At 41.9% G+C, this 25,237-nt stretch overlaps 1 protein-coding gene across 1 annotated transcript in view; it reads right to left on the reverse strand.

Moving 5' to 3' along the window:
• LOC124775355 overlaps nt 1–25,237 on the reverse strand; it is a 442,958-nt gene that overhangs the window by 240,195 nt on the left and 177,526 nt on the right. Inside the window, exon 14 of the mRNA XM_047250186.1 lies at nt 25,147–25,179. Coding sequence (XP_047106142.1) covers nt 25,147–25,179 — 33 coding nt within the window. The remainder of the gene's footprint in view (nt 1–25,146; nt 25,180–25,237) is intronic.

Here is a 25,237-nt window from a genome sequence, read left to right on the forward strand (position 1 = left end):
CAGTATCTTTAAATTTATATTCCTTTAGGTAATTTGATAATGGATGCATGTTATCTGAATTCGAACTTTAATAAATTATTATGCGTAAGTGAGTCTGTATAATATAAGTGGCAATCAAAATATTTCGATTTGATTGAGTTGCTACAGCGTATATGCAACGTAGCGCGACTCCGGTGTGCGTATATAATGGTGCGCCAAATACAATGCTGGTCGCGATTCTAACCAAGAAGCCGGTCCCTCTGGGAGGCCAGCCTCATCATCCATTATGCACCAACTCAAGTGGGAGACATTGGAGCACCCACCCAACAGTCCTGTTCTCTCCCAGTGCGATTATAACGCTTTCGGTCCCTAAGAAATTGGACAACGATTTACTTTGTAAGAGGATATCCAGCAGGCAGTTACTGTCTTCTTCATGCAACAGGACATGGTCTTTTTCCAAATATTTGATCTAAATCCAATAGCAGCACACATCGTTTTTAGTATCATCACATTATCAGTCAAGTCAAGGTTACGGGTTAACGATGAAATATCACTAAAATGAAATGCAGACAAGGTAAGTTTACTGTTTACTGTTCTATCACACTCGTATATGGAAACACTTAGGGATAAATACACTGTAGACTTTATTGCTTAAGATTTTATCAAAAATAAATATTCTGGAGTATGTTGATCACTTCATTTTAAACAATAACATTTATAATGTAATGTTAATGTGACGCCGAATATACTGCAGACTAGTCTTAGGTATTATATCCGACACACTTTCATTTACTGATCATGGAACAAAAAGCTATTTTTCATAACACGAAAAACTTATAAGCTAGAAGTTATGTTAAATAATATAGAATGTACTAGTCTTTGAGGAATATTTTATATACAATTTGCGTAGTACTATAGAAGTCCATATGAAAGAAAATGGAATGAAATATTGTAACAGTCTTTTACTTCAGAAAGGAACATGATTATACTACTGAAAAGCTGTTTTGGTGCTTCGCGGTTCCTAGTACAAGTACTTGATATATAAATCCAACTCTTATGTACAATATATACAACTTTACAATTTGTAAAAGTCAAAATTGGGTATCCCGTACTGAGAGTATTTTGTACAATAGTTATCTAAGCAATAAATAACCAGAATTAAGAGAATGGATGAGACTATCCCGTTAAGGATGAAGTTTGAACAAACTAGCTCAGTAGAATCGATTTCAGAGTGATGATTATGAACCGAAATTGTTCTAAACTGTAAGTAGGTGTTGTATGTAAGATAAACCATCGTGATGTCATAAAATTCATACTGTATATGTAGTTACAGGACGCGAAAAAATGGGTATATGCGCATATTTTTAGAAGTGAGAATTAATTTCGTGAACTAATTTTGCAAATCTAAATACTAGCTTCAGAATTTTCTCAACACTTACGAAAATCTTCGGAAGAATAATTATCTTACTCCATTCGCCCATGGTCCAAAAACGTATAACTATTGTCTTTTTGTATTATAAAAATGAAAGTTTTTCTGCATGTGTTTTGAATACATTGTCATTTTCGTTCTTTCTCCTGCAAGTGCGATAAAAATGACAACTTGAAGAACGTCTTAGGACACTCAAAACATTTGATATCGAAGTTTGAGTCTCTTTGAAGGAAGAGATGGAAATCTCATTTCAGTATACGCATTCAGTTTGTTGTGTATTTGACTACTTTGATTTTCATTATTCTGTACGACAGATGTCTTCAAATATGAAACGCTACCATTTTCTCCAAATTCTCTTGAAAATGTTTGTGGAGAGATATTTTATTACATTACGTTTTACTTCGAATCTTTCATGCCATACATTTTGCAGAAATTATGGTTGCTTAGGCAGTAGTTCTCGTAGTAATAGGTTTATGAAAAAAGTTGTAATTTCTTCAAGCATCTTTTGTTCAGGTTGAACACGAATTGAAGAAAACATTATCTGTTATTATAAATGGCACGATACGGTAAACGAAACATAAGCAGTTGTTGATCCTACGACACGACATTCTGAGGTCGTTTGCAAGTACTAAACACGGAACAAAAACATACTAAATGTTTAAAATAGGTCACCGTTCTGTACGAATGCATTCTGTAACGAAAATTCACTTCAGTCATTAACGGTCCGTTACAAGTATTCGTTCGCACATCAAAGATACGATCCGCTGATGGTATATTTCGCAGACGAGGACGAAACATTGGGATTTTCCAGACAATCCATGAAATAATTGCATGGATAATTTCAATAAGCTAATAGTTTTGGCAGAAAAGTATTACATTTACAAGTAGATACACAACTCAAAGTATACATCAGAAAATGATGATTTAGGGAATGTGTATTATATGAAGCTTGATGAATTATCTGTTGTGCTGTACGAAATAATAAGTTGTTACCCCAGTGTTATGTACAATTTCACAATATTCTTCGCTTGTAATTAAAATGTATTGTTATGTAATGTAATTGTACTGTTATGTAATGGTATGGAAATAAATGTATAATACGGCCTCATCAAAGTAATTTACAACTGAATGAAATAAAGTGATACTGCTAACTGTACACGACTTTGCTGACATATTTATAATCCCCCTCTCTGTAAATGGGTTTGCTGACACCATGTTCCCTATTTAAGAAAAACTAATCATTTTTTGTTCGTATTTTTCGCGCTTTTATACAATGACTTCTTGTATTTATAAGCTTGTGTTTGCAGTTATAGCTACAAACCGTAAATTCTATATCTCATCTACTGTCCAACAGAATAATACATGTATCAGAATTCTGTTAAATACATTTTTTTTCTAGTTCCAAGAATCAGACTTAGTAAACCGATGATAATGTGGTAAGTCTCGTGACTGGTTAACTTTAATGCTACTGAAAAACTGCAGTTTGTTCTACGACAGGTATTGGTTAGAAGTTGTTTCTTCACTTTATGCTGAATTCTTGGTAACGCGATTGATATTCACATGAAATCGAACTAGGTTAGTTGAGCGTATACAAACAAGAGCAGTCAGAATGGTCACATTTTTATTTGAGTCTTTTGAAGCTCTTTGTGGTATGGTGAAAATCTGAACAGGGTGATGCTCGAACTAAAAAGAAAAAAAAATAATAATCGGTTTTCAATAAGGAACTGAATGTATACAACAGCCTATATAATGCTCCAGCAGGGCAACGAAATAAAGTGAACCCACATTATTAAATGACTTATGCTCGTAAGATTTTCATAATTTGAAACTATTTTGGTTAAAAGAAGACATAAAAATAGCCTTTACACTATAAATTTCACCAAATGAAAAATTCTAATCAACGGAACTTTCCGTACACATCGAATAACATGTGTTACTAAAAGCGCACCTGATATGATCGTTTCCAGAAAGTGGAGTGATACTGAAATGGATACATACTGTACAAATAATATCAGAGTTAACTAATAGTCGGAAGATAAAATTTATTACAGTCTTATACCATACGGTGAGGTATGAATATTACAAAAGGAGATAAAGTTAAGAACACCACAGCTATTCACAAGAATCGTGTAAGACTGAGGGAGACATAAAATATTAGAGCGAGAACCAACATTATTCTAGCATCTTCTTAGGGTACAAATTACGACTATGCGACTAAATAAAAAGCTGTCTGGTTTGCATACGCGTTTGTTTTCTTTTTCGAATTATCCTGAATGACGATTTAATGTGTTCCTTATCATATTTTTACTTCGATGGAACTGTTTGATTCTTCCATATAGTTCAGGATGTCCTGTTCATGGCAACTACATGTACATTTCGCACATACACTTCGCATTTTCGTTAGCGTGTTTTTAGAACGTGTATTTACTCTTTCAAATCCACAGTGCCGAAACTGCGAAGTGTAACTCTGAAATGTGGAATGTGGATGCAAATGTGAAGAATAGCACATCTGTGCTGTGTAGAACAATCAAACATATATCTATCACAGTACATGTAAGAAAAGGAGCATATGAAATCACCAATAAAGCTACTTCGGAAGTAAAAGATGCGAAGCTCATCTGGAAACCAAATAAACAGCCTTTTATTTAGCCGTAAAGAAAGGGGATCTGTGCACTAAGAAGATACTTACAATCCATCTTGCAACTAAAATATAACAGAAGATGCATAAAACGATTTTTCTAAATATACGTAGGAACCATTATCCTACAGGGGGCAGACGATATGCAGTAACACAAAGAAAGAGACTGCGTGGAATCAAAATTTGTAGTTAAAGTACCAAAATCACACACAACAGTAGGGTTTATGGGAGATAATATAGTGCAATGAAATAAAAAGGGGCTTCTGTATAGTATCAAAAACCTGTCGCTGATCCTTGGGCTACTGGCGTAAGACCACGAGAGGTGACTTCCAAAATCGAAAGCCAGGGTGTTCTCGTCGCCTTGGCTTACGTTGTCCACAGCCAAGCTACGGGAAAAAAGAACAGAGAGGCCATGCCAATGATGCAATAATGTATCAAACAGCTGCATCACAGATCCACCACCAACACGTTCTCAATATTGCGGAAGAGCTGAGTAACAGAAAGTGCTACCAAAGTCTCATCAATCCCGAAAATTGATCTCTAACAAAGAATGTACGGCAATAGTTGAGACTAGTTTCTTTCGCTGTTCATTACTTTCTGAAGTGTAGCCATATTTATATTATTCATTCAATACCCTGTAACCATTACGTATAACATTACATGATGTACATTTATAGTATTAAGGACTTGAGTGCTTGAGTGAAATATGCTGCCATAGATAACCTGCAACGTCTGGTTATTGAAGCGGCAGGATCTTACTTTTTATTGACATCTGAATGGTCAGTGATGTACAGATAATCGATGTGCAATATAAATAAATACTGTACAAATTATTGCCAGTTCCACGCTTTGCTAGTAGTCTCATATTAAAGGCGAATTTACAAGACCGTTGAAACAAACATACCAGTATGTACGTTTCGAAGTCGGTAGGGGACAGTTCAGTTTCATGGCAACAGAGCATTGGTGAGAAAGCGTCGATGTATGGAACCGAAGAAGGTGTGGATACACAAAGTGGTGGTGGCCTTAGGACGCAAGGGTGATTGCTCACTTGTGTGATTGCAACGCCCTGAACTGCAGTAATCTTCATGTCAGTGACGTACTGGTAGCGAAAGTATGTTTATGCTTAAATTGCTCCCCCACACTGATGAGATGTTAAAACATATTAATAAGTAATGATCTCGACATGGAAGTAACTCACATACCAGATCGTATATCCTCTGTATAACTACCAGCCTTTTAGTGTTCCGTAGCTCAGTCGCCAACGTCCTTGCCGCAGTGGTAACACCAGGTCCCGTCAGATCACCGAAGTTGAGCGCTGTCAGGCTGAGCTAGCGCTTGGATGGGTGACCATCCGGTCTTCCTAGTGCTGTTGGCAAGCGGGGTGCACTCATCCCTTGGGTGGCAAACTGAGGAGCTATTTGATTGGGAAGTAGCCCCTCCGGTCTCGGATACTGAGATACGGTCGCGAGAGCGGTGTGCTGACCACATACCCCTCCACATCCGCATCCAATGACGCCCATGGGCTGAGGATGACACGGCGGCCTATCGGTATCGTTGAGCCTTCATGGCCTGTTCCGGAGGAGTAGCTCAGTCGGTAAAAACGGAAGCCTTCTACGATCACTTTGTTGTCTGTCTGTCTGTCTACCTGTTAAGAACCCTTTCTCTCAGGGACGGGTAGATGTGCCAAGTTGAAATTTAAGTCACATAGTAAGGCCTATGGTCCCTTGGCCGTATAAAAAATTTAGGCTTTTATTTCAGTGCAGTCGAAAGATACGGGCATTTATGTCACATATTTTGATACACGTAATTCACTCATTAAAACCCACAGGTTACTTCCCGTTCAGCTACTGTCATGAAATTTGGCAGGATGAAAGAGTACAAATACAAGTAAAGGAAAAAAATCGAAAATGGTTAATTCGTAATAATATCACACAAAAATATTTTCTCATCATTTATTACCTGACCGCCTGTCAGTGAGTCTGTTACGAACCCTTTTTCTCAGGAAACCGTCGACGTATCAAGTTGAAATACGTCACATTCTGAGGTCTATGATCCCTTGGCCGTGTAAAACTTTAACCTTCAAAGTCAATGGGATCAAATGTTACGGCCATTTATGTAGTATATTTTGATATTTTGCCAATATATATTCCGGTAACAAGCAAAATCCGTCGAAATTGACAATTTCCGGGATTGATGAACCACCTATATATACAATCAAGTGTGTACGGAATCTTCCGTGAGCGAGTACTACTCGCACTTAACTGGATTTTTTTTTATAATGCCTCACTGCATTAGCTTGCAGATTGGTACAAGTGAACCCTCCTTCAGTTCATCTGAACGTTTTCTGTCGCCCTTTTCAAAGATATGAACTCGCTACAGCCAGCGGTGTGTCTGCTGCTGAGTAAGCGTTTTAATGCTTAAAGAGAATTTATTGATATCACCCTTAAAAGTTTCTTCTCTATCATTAATTGCCTGTTGGATAAACTAAACGGTTGCTATTGTTAGGCAGCGAAGGGGCTCCATCGGTCATCGTTACCACCAAGTTCTTCGATTTTCGTTTCGGTGGAGACTACACAACGCAGGATGGAACAGTTCGTAATTGGCACAAGTCACTCTTTTACCGCCACTAGAGCGACAGGTCTTAGTGAGGGTTCCAGGAACAGAGGGTGCGTCTGATCCCCGACAGCGTGGGACTGCCCGGAGAGCGCCTATTTAAGATCACGTCGCCTAAAATCCGGCACGAAACACTCTCTCGCGCGAGGCTCGCGAAGTTGGAAGGAAGCAGGCTAAAGCGATGACGCGCTTACATGCGATGACCATTCTACTTTTCTATAACAACGTTAGAGGTTTTCCAGTGGCGCTATGGAATGTTTTCGAGCATTGCCTTCCAGAAGGCATAGCCTCTTAAAAGGAGATTCTGGTCGAGAGGCACGAAAAAAGGATCAAGTTCAGAATTTTTTCACACAAGGATAGTTTTTATTACGATCGTGGTTTTACCACCTTATTAATACAGGGTGTTTCAAAAATGACCGGTATATTTGAAACGGCAATAAAAACTAAACGAGCAGCGATAGAAATACACCGTTTGTTGCAATATGCTTGGGACAACAGTACATTTTCAGGCAGACAAACTTTCGAAATTACAGTAGTTACAATTTTCAACAACAGATGGCGCTGCGGTCTGGGAAACTCTATAGTACGATATTTTCCACATATCCACAATGCGTAGCAATAATATGGCGTAGTCTCTGAATGAAATTACTCGAAACCTTTGACAACGTGTCTGGCGGAATGGCTTCACATGCAGATGAGATGTACTGCTTCAGCTGTTCAATTGTTTCTGGATTCTGGCGGTACACCTGGTCTTTCAAGTGTCCCCACAGAAAGAAGTCACAGGGGTTCATGTCTGGCGAATAGGGAGGCCAATCCACGCCGCCTCCTGTATGTTTCGGATAGCCTAAGGCAATCACACGATCATCGAAATATTCATTCAGGAAATTAAAGACGTCGGCCGTGCGATGTGGCCGGGCACCATCTTCCATAAACCACGAGGTGTTCGCAGAGTCGTCTAAGGCAGTTTGTACCGCCACAAATTCACGAAGAATGTCCAGATAGAAAAATGGGCCAATGATTCCTTTGGAAGAAATGGCGGCCCAGACCAGTACTTTTTGAGGATGCAGGGACGATGGGACTGCAACATGGGGCTTTTTGGTTCGCCATATGCGCCAGTTCTGTTTATTGACGAAGCCGTCCAGGTAAAAATAAGCTTCGTCAGTAAACCAAATGCTGCCCAGATGCATATCGCCGTCATCAATCCTGTGCACTATATCGTTAGCGAATGTCTCTCGTGCAGCAATGGTAGCGGCGCTGAGGGGTTGCCGCGTTTGAATTTTGTATGGATAGAGGTGTAAACCCTGGCGCATGAGACGATACGTGGACGTTAGCGTCATTTGGACCGCAGCTGCAACATGGCGAACGGAAACCCGAGGCCGCTGTTGGATCACCTGCTGCACTAGCTGCGCGTTGCCCTCTGTGGTTGCCGTACGCGGTCGCCCTACCTTTCCAGCACGTTCATCTGTCACGTTCCCAGTCCGTTGAAATTTTTCAAACAGATCCTTTATTGTATCGCTTTCGGTCCTTTGGTTACATTATACCTCCGCTGAACACTTCGTCTTGTTGCAACAACACTGTGTTCTAGGCGGTGGAATTCCAACACCAGAAAAATCCTCTGTTCTAAGGAATAAACCATGTTGTCTACAGCACACTTGCACGTTGTGAACAGCACATGCTTACAGCAGAAAGACGACGTACAGAATGGCGCACCCACAGACTGCGTTGTCTTCTATATCTTTCACATCACTTGCAGCGCCATCTGTTGTTGAAAATTGTAACTACTGTAATTTCGAAAGTTTGTCTGCCTGAAAATGTACTGTTGTCCCAAGCATATTGCAACAAACGGTGTATTTCTATCGCTGCTCGTTTAGTTTTTATTGCCGTTTCAAATATACCGGTCATTTTTGAAACACCCTGTACATACATTCGTGTACGGAAAACGTTTTTTATTTCAGAACAATTAGGTGGCTGCAGCCCTCGACAAAGTATGCTCCTCGTGGCGCGTCCTGGTTTGCGCGAAACCTTATACAGACTCATGGCCATTTCCGATACCCATAAAAATAGAAAATTCTTAAATCAGAACGAAACTTGGGGATGATCAAGATGGGGTTTTGAAAAATTCCTCGGAAAAAAGCACCTATTTTTAAAACACGTCAATGGTTTGGCATGTTATTATCAGTTCAAAAGTTTTTAAAAGAGTGAAACTTCGTGGGAGATTAGAACTGAGTGCCGGACCGAGACTCGAACTCGGGACCTTTGCCTTTTGCGGGAAAGTGCTCTACCGACTGAGCTACCCAAGCACGACTCACGACCCGTCCTCACAGCTTCAATTCTGCCAGTACGTCGTCTCCTGTGACGATGGGTCGTGAGTCGTGCTTGGGTAGCATAGTCGGTAGATCACCGCCGGCACGGTAGCTCAGCGTGTTCGGTCAGAGGGTTAGCTGCCCTCTGTAATAAAATAACTGAGTTAATCGATCAACAACGAACCTAAACGGATGTCTTACTATGTCCGCCCAGAGCAGATACAACGAACAAAAGCGAACAGAATGAGATTAAAAAAAAAAAAGTCGGTAGAGTATTTGACCGGCGAAAGGCAAAGGTCCCGAGTTCGAGTCTCGGTCCGGCACACAGTTTTAATCTGCCAGGAAGTTTGATATCAGCGCACACTCCGTTGCAGAGTGAAAATCTCATTGTTTTTAAAAGAGTATTTAAAATTCGGATCAAAAGAAGCTCTCCCTAATGCCCCTTAAATTTAACTATCTTTCAGTTTTAAAAAAATCAAACGAATCGGTTAACCTGTCGAGACTCTAGAGTGCTTCGCACGCTGAAAAATATTGTATCGAGAAAAACGCTCATAAAGTAGTTGTGGTCTTCAGTCCTGAGACTGGTTTGATGCAGCTCTCCATGCTACTCTATCCTGTGCAAGCTTCTTCATCTCCCAGTACCTACTGCAACCTACATCCTTCTGAATCTGTTTGGTGTACTCATCTCTTGGTCTCCCTCTACGATTTTTACCCTCCACGCTGCCCTCCAAAAGTTAATTGGTGATCCCTTGATGCCTCAGAACATGTCCTACCAACCGAGCCCTTCTTCTAGTCAAGTTGTGCCACAAATTTCTCTTCTCCCCAATGCTATTCAATACTTTCTCATTAGTTATGTGATCTACCCATCTAATCTTCAGCATTCTTCTGTAGCACCACATTCCGAAAGCTTCTATTCTCTTCTTGTCCAAACTATTTGTCGTCTATGTTTCACTTTCATACATGGCTACACTCCATACAAATACTTTCAGAAACGACTTCCTGACACTTAAAGCTATACTCGATGTTAACAAATTTCTCTTCTTCAGAAATGCTTTCCTTGCCATTGCTAGTCTACATTTTATATCCTCTCTACTTCGACCATCATCAGCTATTTTGCCCCCCAAATAGCAAAACTCCTTTACCACTTTAAGTGTCTCATTTCCTAATCTAATTCCCTCAGCATCACCCGACTTAATTCGACTACATTCCATTATCCTCGTTTTGCTTTTGTTGATGTTCATCTTATATCCTTCTTTCAAGACACTATCCATTCCGTTCAACTACTCTTCCAAGTCCTTTGCTGTCTCTGACAGAATTACAATGTCATCGGCGAACCTCAAAGTTTTTATTTCTTCTCCATGGAATTTAATACCTACTCCGAATGTTTCTTTTGTTTCCTTCACTGCTTGCTCAATATAGAGATTAAATAACATCGGGGAGAGGCTACAACTCTGTCTCACTCCCTTCCCAACCACTGCTTCCGTCTGATGTCCCTCGAATCTTAGAACTGCCATCTGGTTTCTGTACAAATTGTAAATAGCTTTTCGCTCCCGGTATTTTACCCCTTCCACCTTCAGAATTTGAAAGAGAGTATTCCAGTCAGCATTGTCAAAAGCTTTCTGTAAGTCTGCAAATGCTAGAAACGTAGGTTTGCCTTTCCTTAATCTTTCTTCTAAGATAAGTCGAAAGGTCAGTATTGCCTGACGTGTTTCAACATTTCTACGGAATCCAAACTGATCTTCCCCGAGGTCGGCTTCTACCAGTTTTTTCATTCGTGTGTAATTAATTCGCGTTAGTATTTTACAGCTGTGACTTATTAAACTGATAGTTCGGTAATTTTCACATCTGTCAACACCTGCTTTCTTTGGGATTGGAATTATTATATTCTTCTTGAAGTCTGAGGGTATTTCGCCTGTCTCGTACATCTTGCTTACAAGATGGTAGAGTTTTGTCAGGACTGGCTCTCTCAAGGCTGTCAGTAGTTCTAATGGAATGTTGTCTACTCCCGGGGCCTTGTTTCGACTCAGGTCTTTCAGTGCTCTGTCAAACTCTTCACGCAGTATCGGATCTCCCATTTCATCTGCATCTACATCCTCTTCCATTTCCATAATATTGTCCTGAAGTACATCGCCCTTGTATAGACTCTCTATGTACTCTTTCCACCTTTCTGCTTTCCCTTCTTTGCTTAGAACTGGGTTTCCATCTGAGCTCTTGATATTCATACAAGTGGCTCTCTTTTCTCCAAAGGTTTCTTTAATTTTCCTGTAGGTAGTATCTATCTTACCCCTAGTGAGATAAGCCTCTGTATCCACACATTTGTCGTCTAGCCATGCCTGATTAGCCCTTTTGCACTTCCTGTTGATCACATTTTTGAGACTTTTGTATTCCTTTTTGCCTGCTTCATTCACCGCATTTTTATATTTTCTCCTTTCATCTACCAAATTCAAAATTTCTCCTGTTACCCAAGGATTTCTACTAGCCCTCGACTTTATACCCACATGATCCCCTGCTGCCTTCACTACTTCATCCCTCACAGCTACCCATTCTTCTTCTACTGTATTTCTTTCCCTCATTCTTGTCAATTGTTGCCTTATGCTCTCCCTGAAACTCTGTACGACCTCTGGTTTAGTCAGTTTATCCAGGTCCCATCTTCTTAAATTCCCACCTTTTTGTAGTTTCTTCAGTTTTAATCTACAGTTCATAACCAATAGATTGTGGTCAGAGTCCACATCTGTCCCTGGAAATGTCTTACAATTTAAAACCTGGTTCCTAAATCTCTGTCTTACCATTAAATAATCTATCTGAAACCTTCTAGTATCGCCAACCTTTTTTTATGATTCTTGAACCAAGTGTTAGCTATGATTAAGTTGTGCTCTGTGCAAAATTCTACCAGGCGGCTTCCTCTTTCATTTCTTAGCCCCAATCCATATTCACCTACTACGTTTCCTTCTCTCCCTTTTCCTACTGACGAATTCCAGTCACCCATGACTATTAAATTTTCGTCTCCCTTCACTATCTGAATAATTTCTTTTATTTCGTCATACATTTCTTCAATTTCTTCGTCAACTGCAGAGCTAGTTGGCATATAAACTTGTACTACTGTGGTAGGGGTGGGCTTCGTATCTATCGTGGCCACAATAATGCTATCACTATGCTGTTTGTAGTAGCTTACCCGCAATCCTATTTTTCTATTCATTATTAAACCTACTCCTGCATTACCCCTATTTGATTTTGTGTTTATAACCCTGTAGTCACCTGACCAGAAGTCTTGTTCCTCCTGCCACCGAACTTCACTAATTCCCACTACATCTAACTTTAATCTATCCATTTCCCTTTTTAAATTTTCTAACCTACCTGCCCGATTATGGGATCTGACATTCCACGCTCCGATCCGTAGAACGCCAGTTTTCTTTCTTCTGATAACGACATCCTCTTGAGTAGTCCCCGCCCGGAGATTCGAATGGGGGACTATTTTACCTCCGGAATATGTTACCCAAGAGGATGCCTTCATCATTTAATCATACAGTAAAGCTGCATGCCCTCGGGAAAAATTACGGCTGTAGTTTCCCCTTGCTTTCAGCCGTTCGCAGTACCACAACAGCACGGCCGTTTTGGTTAGTGTTACAAGGCCAGATCAGTCAATCATCGAGACTGTTGCCCCTGCAACTACTGAAAAGGCTGCTGCCCCTCTTCAGGAAACCACACGTTTGTCTGGCCTCTCAACAGATACCCCTCCGTTGTGGTTGCACCTACGGTACGGCTATCACAGGACCATAGAGACATTCTTCCTCTCTCTCAAACATGCTGTGGTTTTAAATTTGGCGCCGTATTTTTTCAATCCGGGCTCTTTTAACAAACTGAAACATTCCTTGCTCGGCGGCTGCCACGCGTTTCCTGCCAGATAACTCCGCCGAATTTCTGCTGTTCGTCCCTGTGACGACTTCTAACACGTTTGTGGTCTTCATAATATATGAATAACGTTCGCTAGATATAGCTGCAGCTATGTATTCTGCTATTTCAACTGTTATTGCCCCACAGTAAAGTTCTTTCGGTACCAGTTTTCAAACGTATACCTTGAAGTACTGGTTGTCATTTTGAATATTACCACCGGTGCGTCATTCAAGCAAATTTTCATTGGACAGAAATTTCTATACTGGTCATATCTTTTCTTCAACTAATTCATCTGATCTCTTGAACTAATTCATGTAATTCAGCTGAATATATTTCGGCTGGCGCACGGTTACATTCAACACGCTATAACATCTTAACTACTTTCACAATAAAAAAGTCCGTTTGCAGGCATAATCTATATAAACAGGGATGAAAATTATGCAAAAAAAAAATACATTTTTCCATCGGTCTCGGCCAGAAACTCCCGTTAACGGACGCTGGTGCCTATTTCGACCAAGGCTGTTTACACACTCTCGCTGTTTATGTGGAATGTTATAGTCACCATCTGACAGCAGAAAGAAAATGTGACATTATCAAGTACTCTACAACAGTTTACGCAGCAAAACATCAAGCGTTTAGTACAATTTGAGACGAGGTTACAGCTTGGGAAACATTTCGTTGCACTTGTCTTCTCACATTCATACGATACGAAACGACGGCGCAAACGTCACGCACAATGTCTGATTAAAATCCTTCTGGCTATACTGCCACCCCATTTTATAAATTAAAATACTAGAATACTTAAATAACCGATGTTTCCGCCGCGTCTAAGTGGCTTTCCTCGGAGCAGATACTACTTTATCCGAGTAAACTTTCCAAGATTTTATTGGCCATAAAACACGACTTGCCGTTATAAGACAAGAAAAGAGCGTATGCGTGGCTTACTGTTAGCAGGCTATGCCACTTTCCGGTAATTAGTAGTGCACTGAGAACCGGAGACAAGCTTATGGCTGGTCATGTGATTCTGGTGCTAATCACGGAAATATAACCCTTTTCTTGCCCGCTGTCAAAACATCCAAACGACGCCACCAGTACTGCATCCGCTGTTTTTTCTATTCGTTAATGGCGCTGTCCGGTGAGTTTCACTGCTCGGCGATCACAGTCGGCCCGTCGAACCGGGATTAAGTCGGGAACCTGTATCCTTACTCTTCGACTGTGTTCCTAGGCTGCTAAAAGATTTCCGTTGCTAAAAACTGCAATATATTTCTGTCTGAAGTCAGTATGTTTTTTCCTTTGTACGATTTCTGTAATTCCATGAGTACGGTACATTGGACTGAATCTAGTTCTAGTTTTGCGGTTACTAAGGACACCTTTGACTTTGAGCGCTCAGACCGTACTAAACCATGCTTAGACAAAAACAACAGTGGTCTGAGTCATTTCCATCAGACAGTGCATGATAGTGGTATGATTGTGTTGTTGAAAGTGAGAGAGAAACCGGAGAGATAAACCTTGCTACCACACTGCTAGCGCCATTAGACGGTGACATGTTGTAGCGGCACTAACAAGTAGTCAAGTTGTGTGAATAGTATAGCTGCAGTACGAATGAGTCTCTCGGTGTGTTAGAATGCGAGTTACTGTGTAAACTGTTTACAGTGATATCATGAAATGAATTAAAGCTACGAATGTGGTCCAAATATTAGGGACGAGGTGGTGACCTGATAAATACACTCCTGGAAATGGAAAAAAGAACACATTGACACTGGTGTGTCAGACCCACCATACTTGCTCCTGACACTGCGAGAGGGCTGTACAAGCAATGATCACACGCACGGCACAGCGGACACACCAGGAACCGCGGTGTTGGCCGTCGAATGGCGCTAGCTGCGCAGCATTTGTGCACCGCCGCCGTCAGTGTCAGCCAGTTTGCCGTGGCATACGGAGCTCCATCGCAGTCTTTAACACTGGTAGCATGCCGCGACAGCGTGGACGTGAACCGTATGTGCAGTTGACGGACTTTGAGCGAGGGCGTATAGTGGGCATGCGGGAGGCCGGGTGGACGTACCGCCGAATTGCTCAACACGTGGGGCGTGAGGTCTCCACAGTACATCGATGTTGTCGCCAGTGGTCGGCGGAAGGTGCACCTGCCCGTCGACCTGGGACCGGACCGCAGCGACGCACGGATGCACGCCAAGACCGTAGGATCCTACGCAGTGCCGTAGGGGACCGCACCGCCACTTCCCAGCAAATTAGGGACACTGTTGCTCCTGGGGTATCGGCGAGGACCATTCGCAACCGTCTCCATGAAGCTGGGCTACGGTCCCGCACACCGTTAGGCCGTCTTCCGCTCACGCCCCAACATCGTGCAGCCCGCCTCCAGTGGTGTCGCGACAAGCGTGAAGGGAGGGACGAATGGAGACGTGTCGTCTTCAGCGATGAGAGTCGCTTCTGCCTTGGTGCCAATAATGGCCGTATGCGTGTTTGGCGCCGTGCAGGTGAGCGCCACAATCAGGACTGCATACGACCCAGGCACACAGGGCCAACACCCGGCATCATGGTGTGGGGAGCGATCTCCTACACTGGCCGTACACCACTGGTGATCGTCGAGGGGACACTGAATAGTGCACGGTACATCCAAACCGTCATCGAACCCATCGTTCTACCATTCCTAGACCGGCAAGGGAACTTGCTGTTCCAACAGGACAATGCACGTCCGCATTTATCCCGTGCCACCCAACGTGCTCTAGAAGGTGTAAGTCAACTACCCTGGCCAGCAAGATCTCCGGATCTGTCCCCCATTGAGCATGTTTGGGACTGGATGAAGCGTCGTCTCACGCGGTCTGCACGTCCAGCACGAACGCTGGTCCAACTGAGGCGCCAGGTGGAAATGGCATGGCAAGCCGTTCCACAGGACTACATCCAGCATCTCTACGATCGTCTCCATGGGAGAATAGCAGCCTGAATTGCTGCGAAAGGTGGATATACACCGTACTAGTGCCGACATTGTGCATGCTCTGTTGCCTGTGTCTATGTGCCTGTGGTTCTGTCAGTGTGATCATGTGATGTATCTGACCCCAGGAATGTGTCAATAAAGTTTCCCCTTCCTGGGACAATGAATTCACGGTGTTCTTATTTCAATTTCCAGGAGTGTATGTACATGAAATCGGTGCCGAGGATAGAGAGTTCATTGACATAATGTAATAATTCAGAAATATAATGAGGATGACATAGAAATACATGATGTTACGCTGGATAGACATACTGATTTTGAAGAACAGAAAGAGCTGAATCTGAAGATGGCTGTTCCAGTAGTACACGACGTTCGTTTCCAGAGCAACTGGAAAAGACCAGTCAAAGTGAGTACGAACTATCTCCACCCAAACAGTCAAAAACTAATGCGTCAGAAGATGTTGATGACAGCATCTGAGAGAACATTTTATGAAGACTGTAACATTTGTGTCTTCAACTCATGTAGCAAACTAATGTGACTCTGTAAGTGCATTAAAAGTAAATCAGACAGCAGGTTAATTCTAATACAGAACCCCGCTGCTGCTACGGTCGCAGGTTCGAATCCTGCCTCGGACATGGATGTGTGTGATGTCCTTAGGTTAGTTAGGTTTAAGTAGTTCTAAGTTCTAGGGGACTGATGACCTCCGATGTTAAGTTCATAGTGCTCAGAGCCATTTGAACCATTAATTCTAAATTATGTGTGTAGCAAAAGGCGAGCAGGAGCTCGTTTCAAAGGAAACAGATTTTCGCAATTAAAAACTATAAAACAGGTTGTAATATCGCAATTTGATAGAGCGAGGTCGTATGGATCTACAGTTCACCATGGATATCGGCAAATGTCAGCACCAGAAGCGTCTAAAATGTTTGGCTTGGACAATTTAAAAGCTTCTTTTAACCACACTCTGAAGGCTGAATTTGGCATTTCATCCAGGCACATTATTACATTTGTCACACGTAAGGACACAGAAGACGATACTAGTGTCCGCCACAAGGCACAACAATGGGTGTGAAGAAAGAAAATATTTGGAGCAGTGACAAGAATAAATTTCAGTATGAAATGTCTTCATCATCAACACTGTCTCACAGAAGACAAAAAAACTACAGATTGTGTGTTGCAGTCTGTACATAGCTCTGGTCATAGCTACACAACTGATGTGGCTTCATCAGTGACAGACAGACTATCAGAGTAGTTGCACATCTGTTTTCAAAAGCAAAAAGAAACTTTCAGCCCAAATATTTCAAAGAAACTTGAAAAAACGTGCCCACGAAACATTCATGTCGAGGCAAGCAAAAGTGGAAAAACTACTAAACATACGAAACATTTTCTAACTTCAGTCTTCGCGAACATGTAACAACTGAAAAGAGCCTATTGCTGTGTGATTCCTGGTCAGGTCATACAGATCGTATTCTTTTCTTGTTTCCAAAGAAAAACAAGAAAATATTGCCAACCCCTTGACATTTACTTCTTTTGGCAATATAAGCTCTATATCACAATGAGTGCTGATTTTATAAGAGTGAAATATGCCATACCATAATCGAATATTCAAGTATATCATCGTTATTTCATGATCAAATTTCACTGTGTCATTTACAATAGGTTTTCTGCACCAAATTAAAAGCTTCTATTATAACATGCTTGGCCTAAGTCAGGTTATGACAATGAATACCCATATCATCATCTATGATTTACAATCAATTTTCTGCACCAAAGTATACGCTTATGTTGTAATAAGCTTGGCGAAAGTCAGGTTATGACAATGAATAACCATAGCATCACCTGAAAATGAAATTAGTGTGCTTTTTGATATTGGACTGCTTGAATGCGCAAGTTTTCTGAATGGAAAAATGTGGCGTTATTGAGGTATGCAAATTGTAGTCCTCCATTTCGTTTTAACGACTTCAGAGAAATCCCGCATCTGCAATATGACGACTAATAAAGGCACTACCAGGTGTGTAGGACATGTGTATTTTGCCATATTATAATTACTTTAAGCAGAGACTTTTTGTCACTGTTGATTGAAAATGTAATGATACATTGACGCCATTGAATTACGTATAATTTCCCTCCTATGATATTGTTATCTTGTTTCTTTGTTTCTCAATTAAAATGTGACTTATGGTAGAACGCGGAGTTTTGCATGAAAATGACACAGACTTCTGTTTTTGCATATGACCGAGTGTTAGTCCAAAAGCGGTTTCGTGCGGTTTCGAACATTCGAGGTCAAAGGCGTCCCTTGTTAGACCAGATGGTGCAAATGTAGCAGCATCCTGTGATAATGTTTAGTATGTGGAGTATGAAAAATTTGTTCAACACGTTTCATTCGCAGAAGAAAAGTTAGTAATGAATACTGTCACATACGATTAAAAGTTTTATGTTTGGCACAAACCATTCCAAGACGCCTAGTACTCATTAGAGAAAGACGAGACTGTTACCAACTTTGGCCACCACGAAAGGAGACGTAGAAGTGTCCAATTCTTGATCACCAGACTGTGTGCTCCACTCTCCTAAATTAAGTCACGTACCTCTCCTCAATGTCTAGATGAAGGAGGGGATATCGCAGAATTAATAGCAAGCAGTCGGATAAATGAGAGAGTTGAGCGCATCCAATCCCTTGGTGTTGTTTGAAAGAGGTAGGCTCTGGTACCGCGGGCCGCGGAATTTGAATCCACGCCAGACGTCATGGACGTCGAAGACCCATAGAGGTCTCTGCACCATCGCGCCATAAGCCGTGGCGGCGCGCGCCTCCTGGCCCGCATTTAATGTGAGGGCGCCACAGTGGAACACGTGGTCCAGCGGCCAATAGCGGCGCCCCCGACAGCATACTTAAGCGCCTGCCTCGCGCTCAGCCAATGGATCTCCGCTCCCCCTAGCTTTTACAAATCCCTTAAAATCCTAGAACGCCATGCTCTTCGCCTCGCCTATCGCATCCGTCTCCCCTTCCCCACGCGGATCCTGTACGACATTATTCCGTTCCCACACCTCCTCCTTTTCCTCGAACGGATACGGATCCTTTTCACCTCCCGTAAACTCGATCCTCCTCACCTGCTGGTCTCTCCCATCCTCTCCCGACCCTGTCCGCCTGTATTTCCACGTCCCACCTGCTCTCCGTCTCTCCACGCTCCATACCCTCTCCCAAGGTGGCTTCCGCCACCTCCCCCTCCCTGATGATGCCCTCCTCCCCTCCATCTACCCCTCCCTACCAACTATGATACTCCCTCCCTCTTCCTGTATCTGTTCCTATGGGCACCCTCTCTCCCTTCTCTCCCCCTTCCCTCCCTCCTCCCTTTCTCCTCCCCCCCTCCTCCCCCAGGCTTCTCCTAACCCCATACCTTCTTTCCTTCTCCCATCTCCTCTGCCATTGGCATTTTTCCTCTCCCCTCTCCCTCCCCACCACCTTCTTCCACTCTTGGCAGGTCCCCGGACTCGCACACGCTCAGTGGACATTCGCGCGCCGGAGATCATCGCCATCAGTTTCTCGGGTGTATGCCATCGTGTTGTGCTTGAGTGTTTTTCGCCGCCACGCTCCTTCGTTCACTTGTTCCATCTCAGTGTCTGTGCGCAGTGCTGACAGTTTTTCGTGTTTTTCAAGTGTGAATGGCTTCGTGTTTTTTTTAATTTGTACCTATTGTGTTTTTAACACCATCCATCTATTACTTTCTGTCTTCCTTGTCTCATTTATTGTATGCTTGTGGCTGAAGAGCGGAGTAGATTTGTCCGCTGCCAGCCCACCTTTCTATGAGGTGAACAATAAAGAAAAAAAAAAAGCTCAGCCAGCAGTCTGACATCGCGTTGCGTCTCAGGACATATCGTCTCAGACTGCGTATTGACTTCGTGTTTCTATTCCAGTGGACGTGGTTGTCTCGTTTGGTTCTTTACTGTGTTGTCTGTTCTTGTTGTGTCGTAAGGTCCTCCGTTGGCCGTGTCCGTCCTCTCCCGTTGTGTTGTTGTTCGCTGGCCGCTCCGCAGGTCCCGCCGCGTTTCCGTCACTACTACCCAGCGACCGTTATGGTCGCCGTTACAACATAGGCTACGTTACGGTGGTAAGGTTTATCTCTTCGGTTTCTCTCTCAGTTTCAACAACACAATCATACCACTATCAAGCACTGTCTGATCAGAAGCATCCGGGCACTGCTATGTAATGCAGAATTGACTACCAGATATAACGAAAGGTGGCCACGCCAGTATAAAAGGTGCAGTGACAGCAGAATGGGTCGGTCAGTAGAGATCAGTGACTTCGATGTCATCTGTGTAACAAATTCGTCAGGGAACGTTCAATCGTTCTATAGCTGCCCAAGCCTACAGCTGGTGACTTGACTATGAAGTGGAAACGTGAAGGAACAACTACTGCTAAACCAAGACCTGGCAGATCTCATGTACTAACGGACTGGGACCACCGAGCATTGTGGAGGGTGACTGCAAAAAAATTGCGTAAAATCAGCGAAATGAATTACTCGTGAGCTCCAAAATGCAGTCCAGCTAACACAAAGAGTGTGCGTCGGGACTTAAAAATAATGGGATACAGTTTTGTAATCAATGCAGAGCTGCGCTTGAGATGGTGTAAAGAGCTACGCCACTGTAAACGAGTGATTTAGAGCGATGAATCACGCTTATCACTGTGGTAATCCGATGGAAGCTTTTGAGTTTGGCGAAATGCTGAGGAACATTATCTGCTTTCATGTGCAGTGTCAACCTGGCAGTGAGGAGGATGTGGTGTCACGGTATGGGAGTGTTTATCGTGGTTAGGGTATGGTATCGTTACAGCATTTAAAAAGACGCTAAATGCGGAAGGATATGAACACATTTTGCAGCCTTATACCATGTGTGGAGTAAAGGAACATTTCGGAGACGAGGACTGATTTTATCAGCACGACAGTGCACCCTGTAATAACGTAATATCTGTGAAGCAATGGTCTGTAGACAATAACATTCCTGAAATAGACCGGACTATTCAGAGTCCCGATTTGAACCTAATGGAACAACTTTGGGACGTGTTAGAAAGTCGAGTTCCGATCAGACCCCAGCGTCCAATTGCTCTGTGATTTCGACTCTATAGGAAGAAAGGCCGCCATTCCTCCAGAGATATTCAGCCACGTCATTGAAAGTGTCCCCCGCAGAGTTCAAGCTGTCATAAAAGTGAACGACGGAAACCCACTGTTAATGCCTCGTAGATCACATAGTGTACATGCGCACTCACCGCATTTGTCTACAGACAAATGTCATAATTAGTTCATAGCAATGACGTTTCGCAATGGAAATGTGGCCAAATAAGGCGAATACAGGAGTAACCCTTTGCGATTTAGGTAACCAAACACTAGAAGTGACACCGAACTCGCGTTTACGTCTTTTTGGTGTCTGTTGTGTAAGATGCACTTGCTACATAAGATATTAATCGTATATCATTTTCTCGCTGTAGTGCTGTGTATCGACCCCTTTTTTCCGGTGTGTGTACCAACGTCCTTCGTTTTATTGTAGAAGATTAAATGGACTATTGACCACGTACATAATAATCTTAGACTTTCAGTATTAAATGACACAGAAACTTAATTAAATTTCGAAGGTCGAATTTCCGAAAGATTTCTAGAAATTTTACGGCAGCACTATTGCATCTGTGCAAGAGGAGATATATGCGTCATAAATTGAAACATACAACTTTCACTGTTCTAATAACTGATCATTTTATGGCGCCACTCCACGCCCTTATTCAACAGACGACAAATTTCCTCCCATCTAAAGTGTTTGCTAGTATTTATTCTGCAGGAATGTGAAAGGTATTTGTCAGCTTTGAACACAATAGGCCATAACTGCATTTTCGGCTTCTCTCTTGTTAAAATCACACAATCTAAATAAGTGCCTTCAGTCACAAAAATGTCTTATTTCCACGTTCTTGTCTATGCGTAATATTACTCTATTCCGTTTTCAATATGGTTTTGTTTTTAAAGTTGCGTTATTAAACATAGAGATTCGTGTAAGTGTAGTAGGGAGGTAGTGATCAAAAGTATGACTGCATTCTTTGCTCATCGCAGCCTTAACAGGGAAGTTTTCAAGTTATTTAATTTTATAGCTAAGAGTATGGACGAAATCTTCTTACGAACATGGATGTTATTTTCACCGCAAGTGTTGTAAATTTTGGTTTGGCTTACACTTCTGTGGGGCAGTCTTATTTGCTTTGTTTCTTTTCTTCCACTGCAAACTGCTGTTGATGAGGAGATCCTCGATTCCATTTAGTTTAATGGTTAATAAGTATCATAATATGCAGCCTGTATTCGACGATTTTCCATCAACACGTGTTTCACTGTACATGTGCTACACGACATACTGTCCTGAAAAACATTATGATGTTATCAGCCCTTTTGTCGTCTAGGAGTGGTGACTAGCATGAGAAAGCGGTGACATGTAGAAGCAAGCGTTACTCTGTATCGCCTGGAACAGTTACAACCAAACTTCGTAAGGTTTTGAGATAGTAATTAAAAAAATAACACAGGGATAAAATATCCCGACTTCCCCGTAGACGACGTGGGGACAGTAAGGGGATGAAATGTAAAAATAAGCGTGATTCTGGTACGACGGATAATTTTAATCGAAATTAATTCTCAAATTACTCAAAGCTAATTCACGTGTTAGGGTGATATGCTCCTAGCAGCCTTAGAGCTGCTGCTGGGCAAAGAGTGACAGTGAACCCCCAGCAGCTCAATCTATCAAACTTAGCATAATATGACACATCATTTGGAAAGAAAAGTAATTGTGTTAGAAACCTGTAGCATACCTTGGAGAGATAGGGATATGAGAGGATGCTGCATTCAAATTTAGTATTCAATATCTATTGAGAATTATGAACATTTTACTTTATAATTTGAAACCACTACTTATATTTTTTTTTAAATTGAAGTAAAATTACATAGATTTTACATAGTGGATAGACTGTCCTGTCTAACAGAATATTGTAAATGAGTAACCAATCAAATCTACCGTCTAAATCTAATTATAAGCCACGTGGCTGTCCAAAAAATAATAGACAAAGGAAGTTTACTACATTGTAATCCACCTTATGATACAGCCTCCAAATATTCGTATGCTTTTCAGTTGGTCCGTCAACCACAACAGTGGAAGTCATGATCTTCGAATTAAATCACGAAACATGGAGTGGATTGTGAATGGTGGGAGGGAGTTGACAAGGTGAGATTCATAGCTCCTAAAATTTTGTTTCAGTGTGGGTTCACTGCCTCTAAATGTTTTACAAAGGAAAACATGGTCCGCTGCAGGCTGTACGTTAACGTTATTCATCTAATTTGTGGAGTTAGCTAGTTTCGAAACTACATCCTTTTCAAGTACATATATGAAAAATTTATGTACATCATGTTTTACATTATGTAAATATAAATATCGAATTCATCTTACACATACGGGGTGTAAAAAAAGTCTCTCCGCAGTGCCATACGATTTTTAGCCGCGCGTGCCGTATGATTGTTCGCCTGCCTGGGTTACTGCCCTTCAAGTGGACTTTGCCAACATTCCACTGTTTCGTTTATCTCAGCCAGCGTCAGTAGTATCGTTGGTGTGTGTCGTTACGCGTTGACGTGAACGTTTAAGTTTAGCTCCTTTGCTCGTTTGTTTCGTTTTTGTCTCTGTTAAAAATGCTAACCATTGAAGAATGTGTGTTTTTAGTCGAACAAGTGTTGAAAGCTGGCGGTAAATACACAGTTTCAGTTAGTCACACATTTAATTCAGTTTTCTTGGAGACAACACTCCCACACCGCGATACTGTGCGAGATTTGATTAACAAATTTCGAAGTACGGGTTCAGTGACAGATTCACCGAGAAGTGGTCGTCCTAGCATTTTGTATGAGGATAAACTACTCAATATTTCCGATAAAATGTCCATGAGTGCGAAAAAGTCAGTAAAAAACTCGTCCAGGAAATCGATGTTAGTGTCGGAACGGACCAGACAGCTGTAAGGAAAAAATTAGAACTTTTACCATACAAAGTGACAGTTGTGCAAAAACTGAAAAATACTGATCATGGCAAGAGACTGCATTATTGTCAATGGTTCAAAAATTTCGTTCAACAAAATGGAAGGGATATTCTTAACGAAACGTTTTTCACTGATGAGGCGTGGTTTCATTCATCCGGGTTCATGAACTCGCAAAATTCTCGTATGTGGAGTACTGAAAATCCATTGTGTATTCCTCAGGAACCACTTCGTTCTGTGAAAATAGGAGTTTGGATTGCAATTTCTGGACGTCGGCTTGTGGATCCCATATTTTTCAACGAAACAAAAAACGCACAACGATACTGCAGTGATATTCTGTACCCATCCATACGAGAGCTTGTGTTAAGTGAAATACTGAACGGTTATTTTCAACATGATGGTGCAGCCGCCGTACAGCTCGCGTTTCGATGTCGTTGCTTGCTGATGTTTTTGGTGATCGCACGATTTCACAGGGACTTTGTCCTCCACGATCGCCTGACCTAACACCACCAAACATTTTCTTCTGGGCTGCAGCGAAAGTAACTGTCTATAAAAACCGTCCAAAATCCATCGATGAATTGAAAACTGCAATATCCACTTTCCCTGCTTCTGATACAGAAGAAACGTTACAGCTTGTGTTTAGAAACATGATTAGACGAATTGAATTGTGTATTCAACAACAGAGAGGAAACTTTCAACATTTAATGCGAAAATTTGTAATTAAAAATGAATATTCAATAAATTAATAACTTGTATTTCAGTGAGTTTCATTTCGGTATATTCACTGCGGCATACGGCACGCGAGGCTAACAATCATACGGCATTACGGAGAGGCTTTTTGAACGCCCAGTACATGGCTACAGTACTTAGATACATGTGGAGAGAATCTAAATAATTATGCTACACTATCACATGTCACACAATAATAGCTGCAGTACTCGAAGTTACATCTAGCAGTTACTATAGTTGTAGTACAGTTAGTTACAGCTACTATTACGTGACATGTGATGGTGCAGCATTATCATTTGGATTCTATCCACAGGTATTTGTGGAGTATGACTTGTAGCCATGTATACATAACATGTAACCAATATTTACAGAATGTAAAACGTGATGTGCGTAAGGTGGTGTCACTCATGTGTTTGAAAATGATGCAGTCTCGAAATTAGATAATTGCACAAATTGAAAATAGAAGATTGATATACACAGCCTACATCGCACCGTGTTTTCATTTGTAAAATCCAATGATGATAGGTGTAGTTTTGGTTGCTGCAGGAAACTGTACCGTACGAAGTGGCGACCGTGCCGGGAGCTACCGACCTGCCGGAGGAGCTGCTGCTCTCGTCGCTGGGGCTGTTGGCCATGAGGCGCAGCGCTCCGTAGCCCATGTCGACGGAGACGCGCGGCGTCG

This window comes from Schistocerca piceifrons, chromosome 2 (assembly GCF_021461385.2).
Source record: "Schistocerca piceifrons isolate TAMUIC-IGC-003096 chromosome 2, iqSchPice1.1, whole genome shotgun sequence".
In the NCBI taxonomy this organism is placed as follows: Eukaryota; Metazoa; Arthropoda; class Insecta; order Orthoptera; family Acrididae; genus Schistocerca; species Schistocerca piceifrons.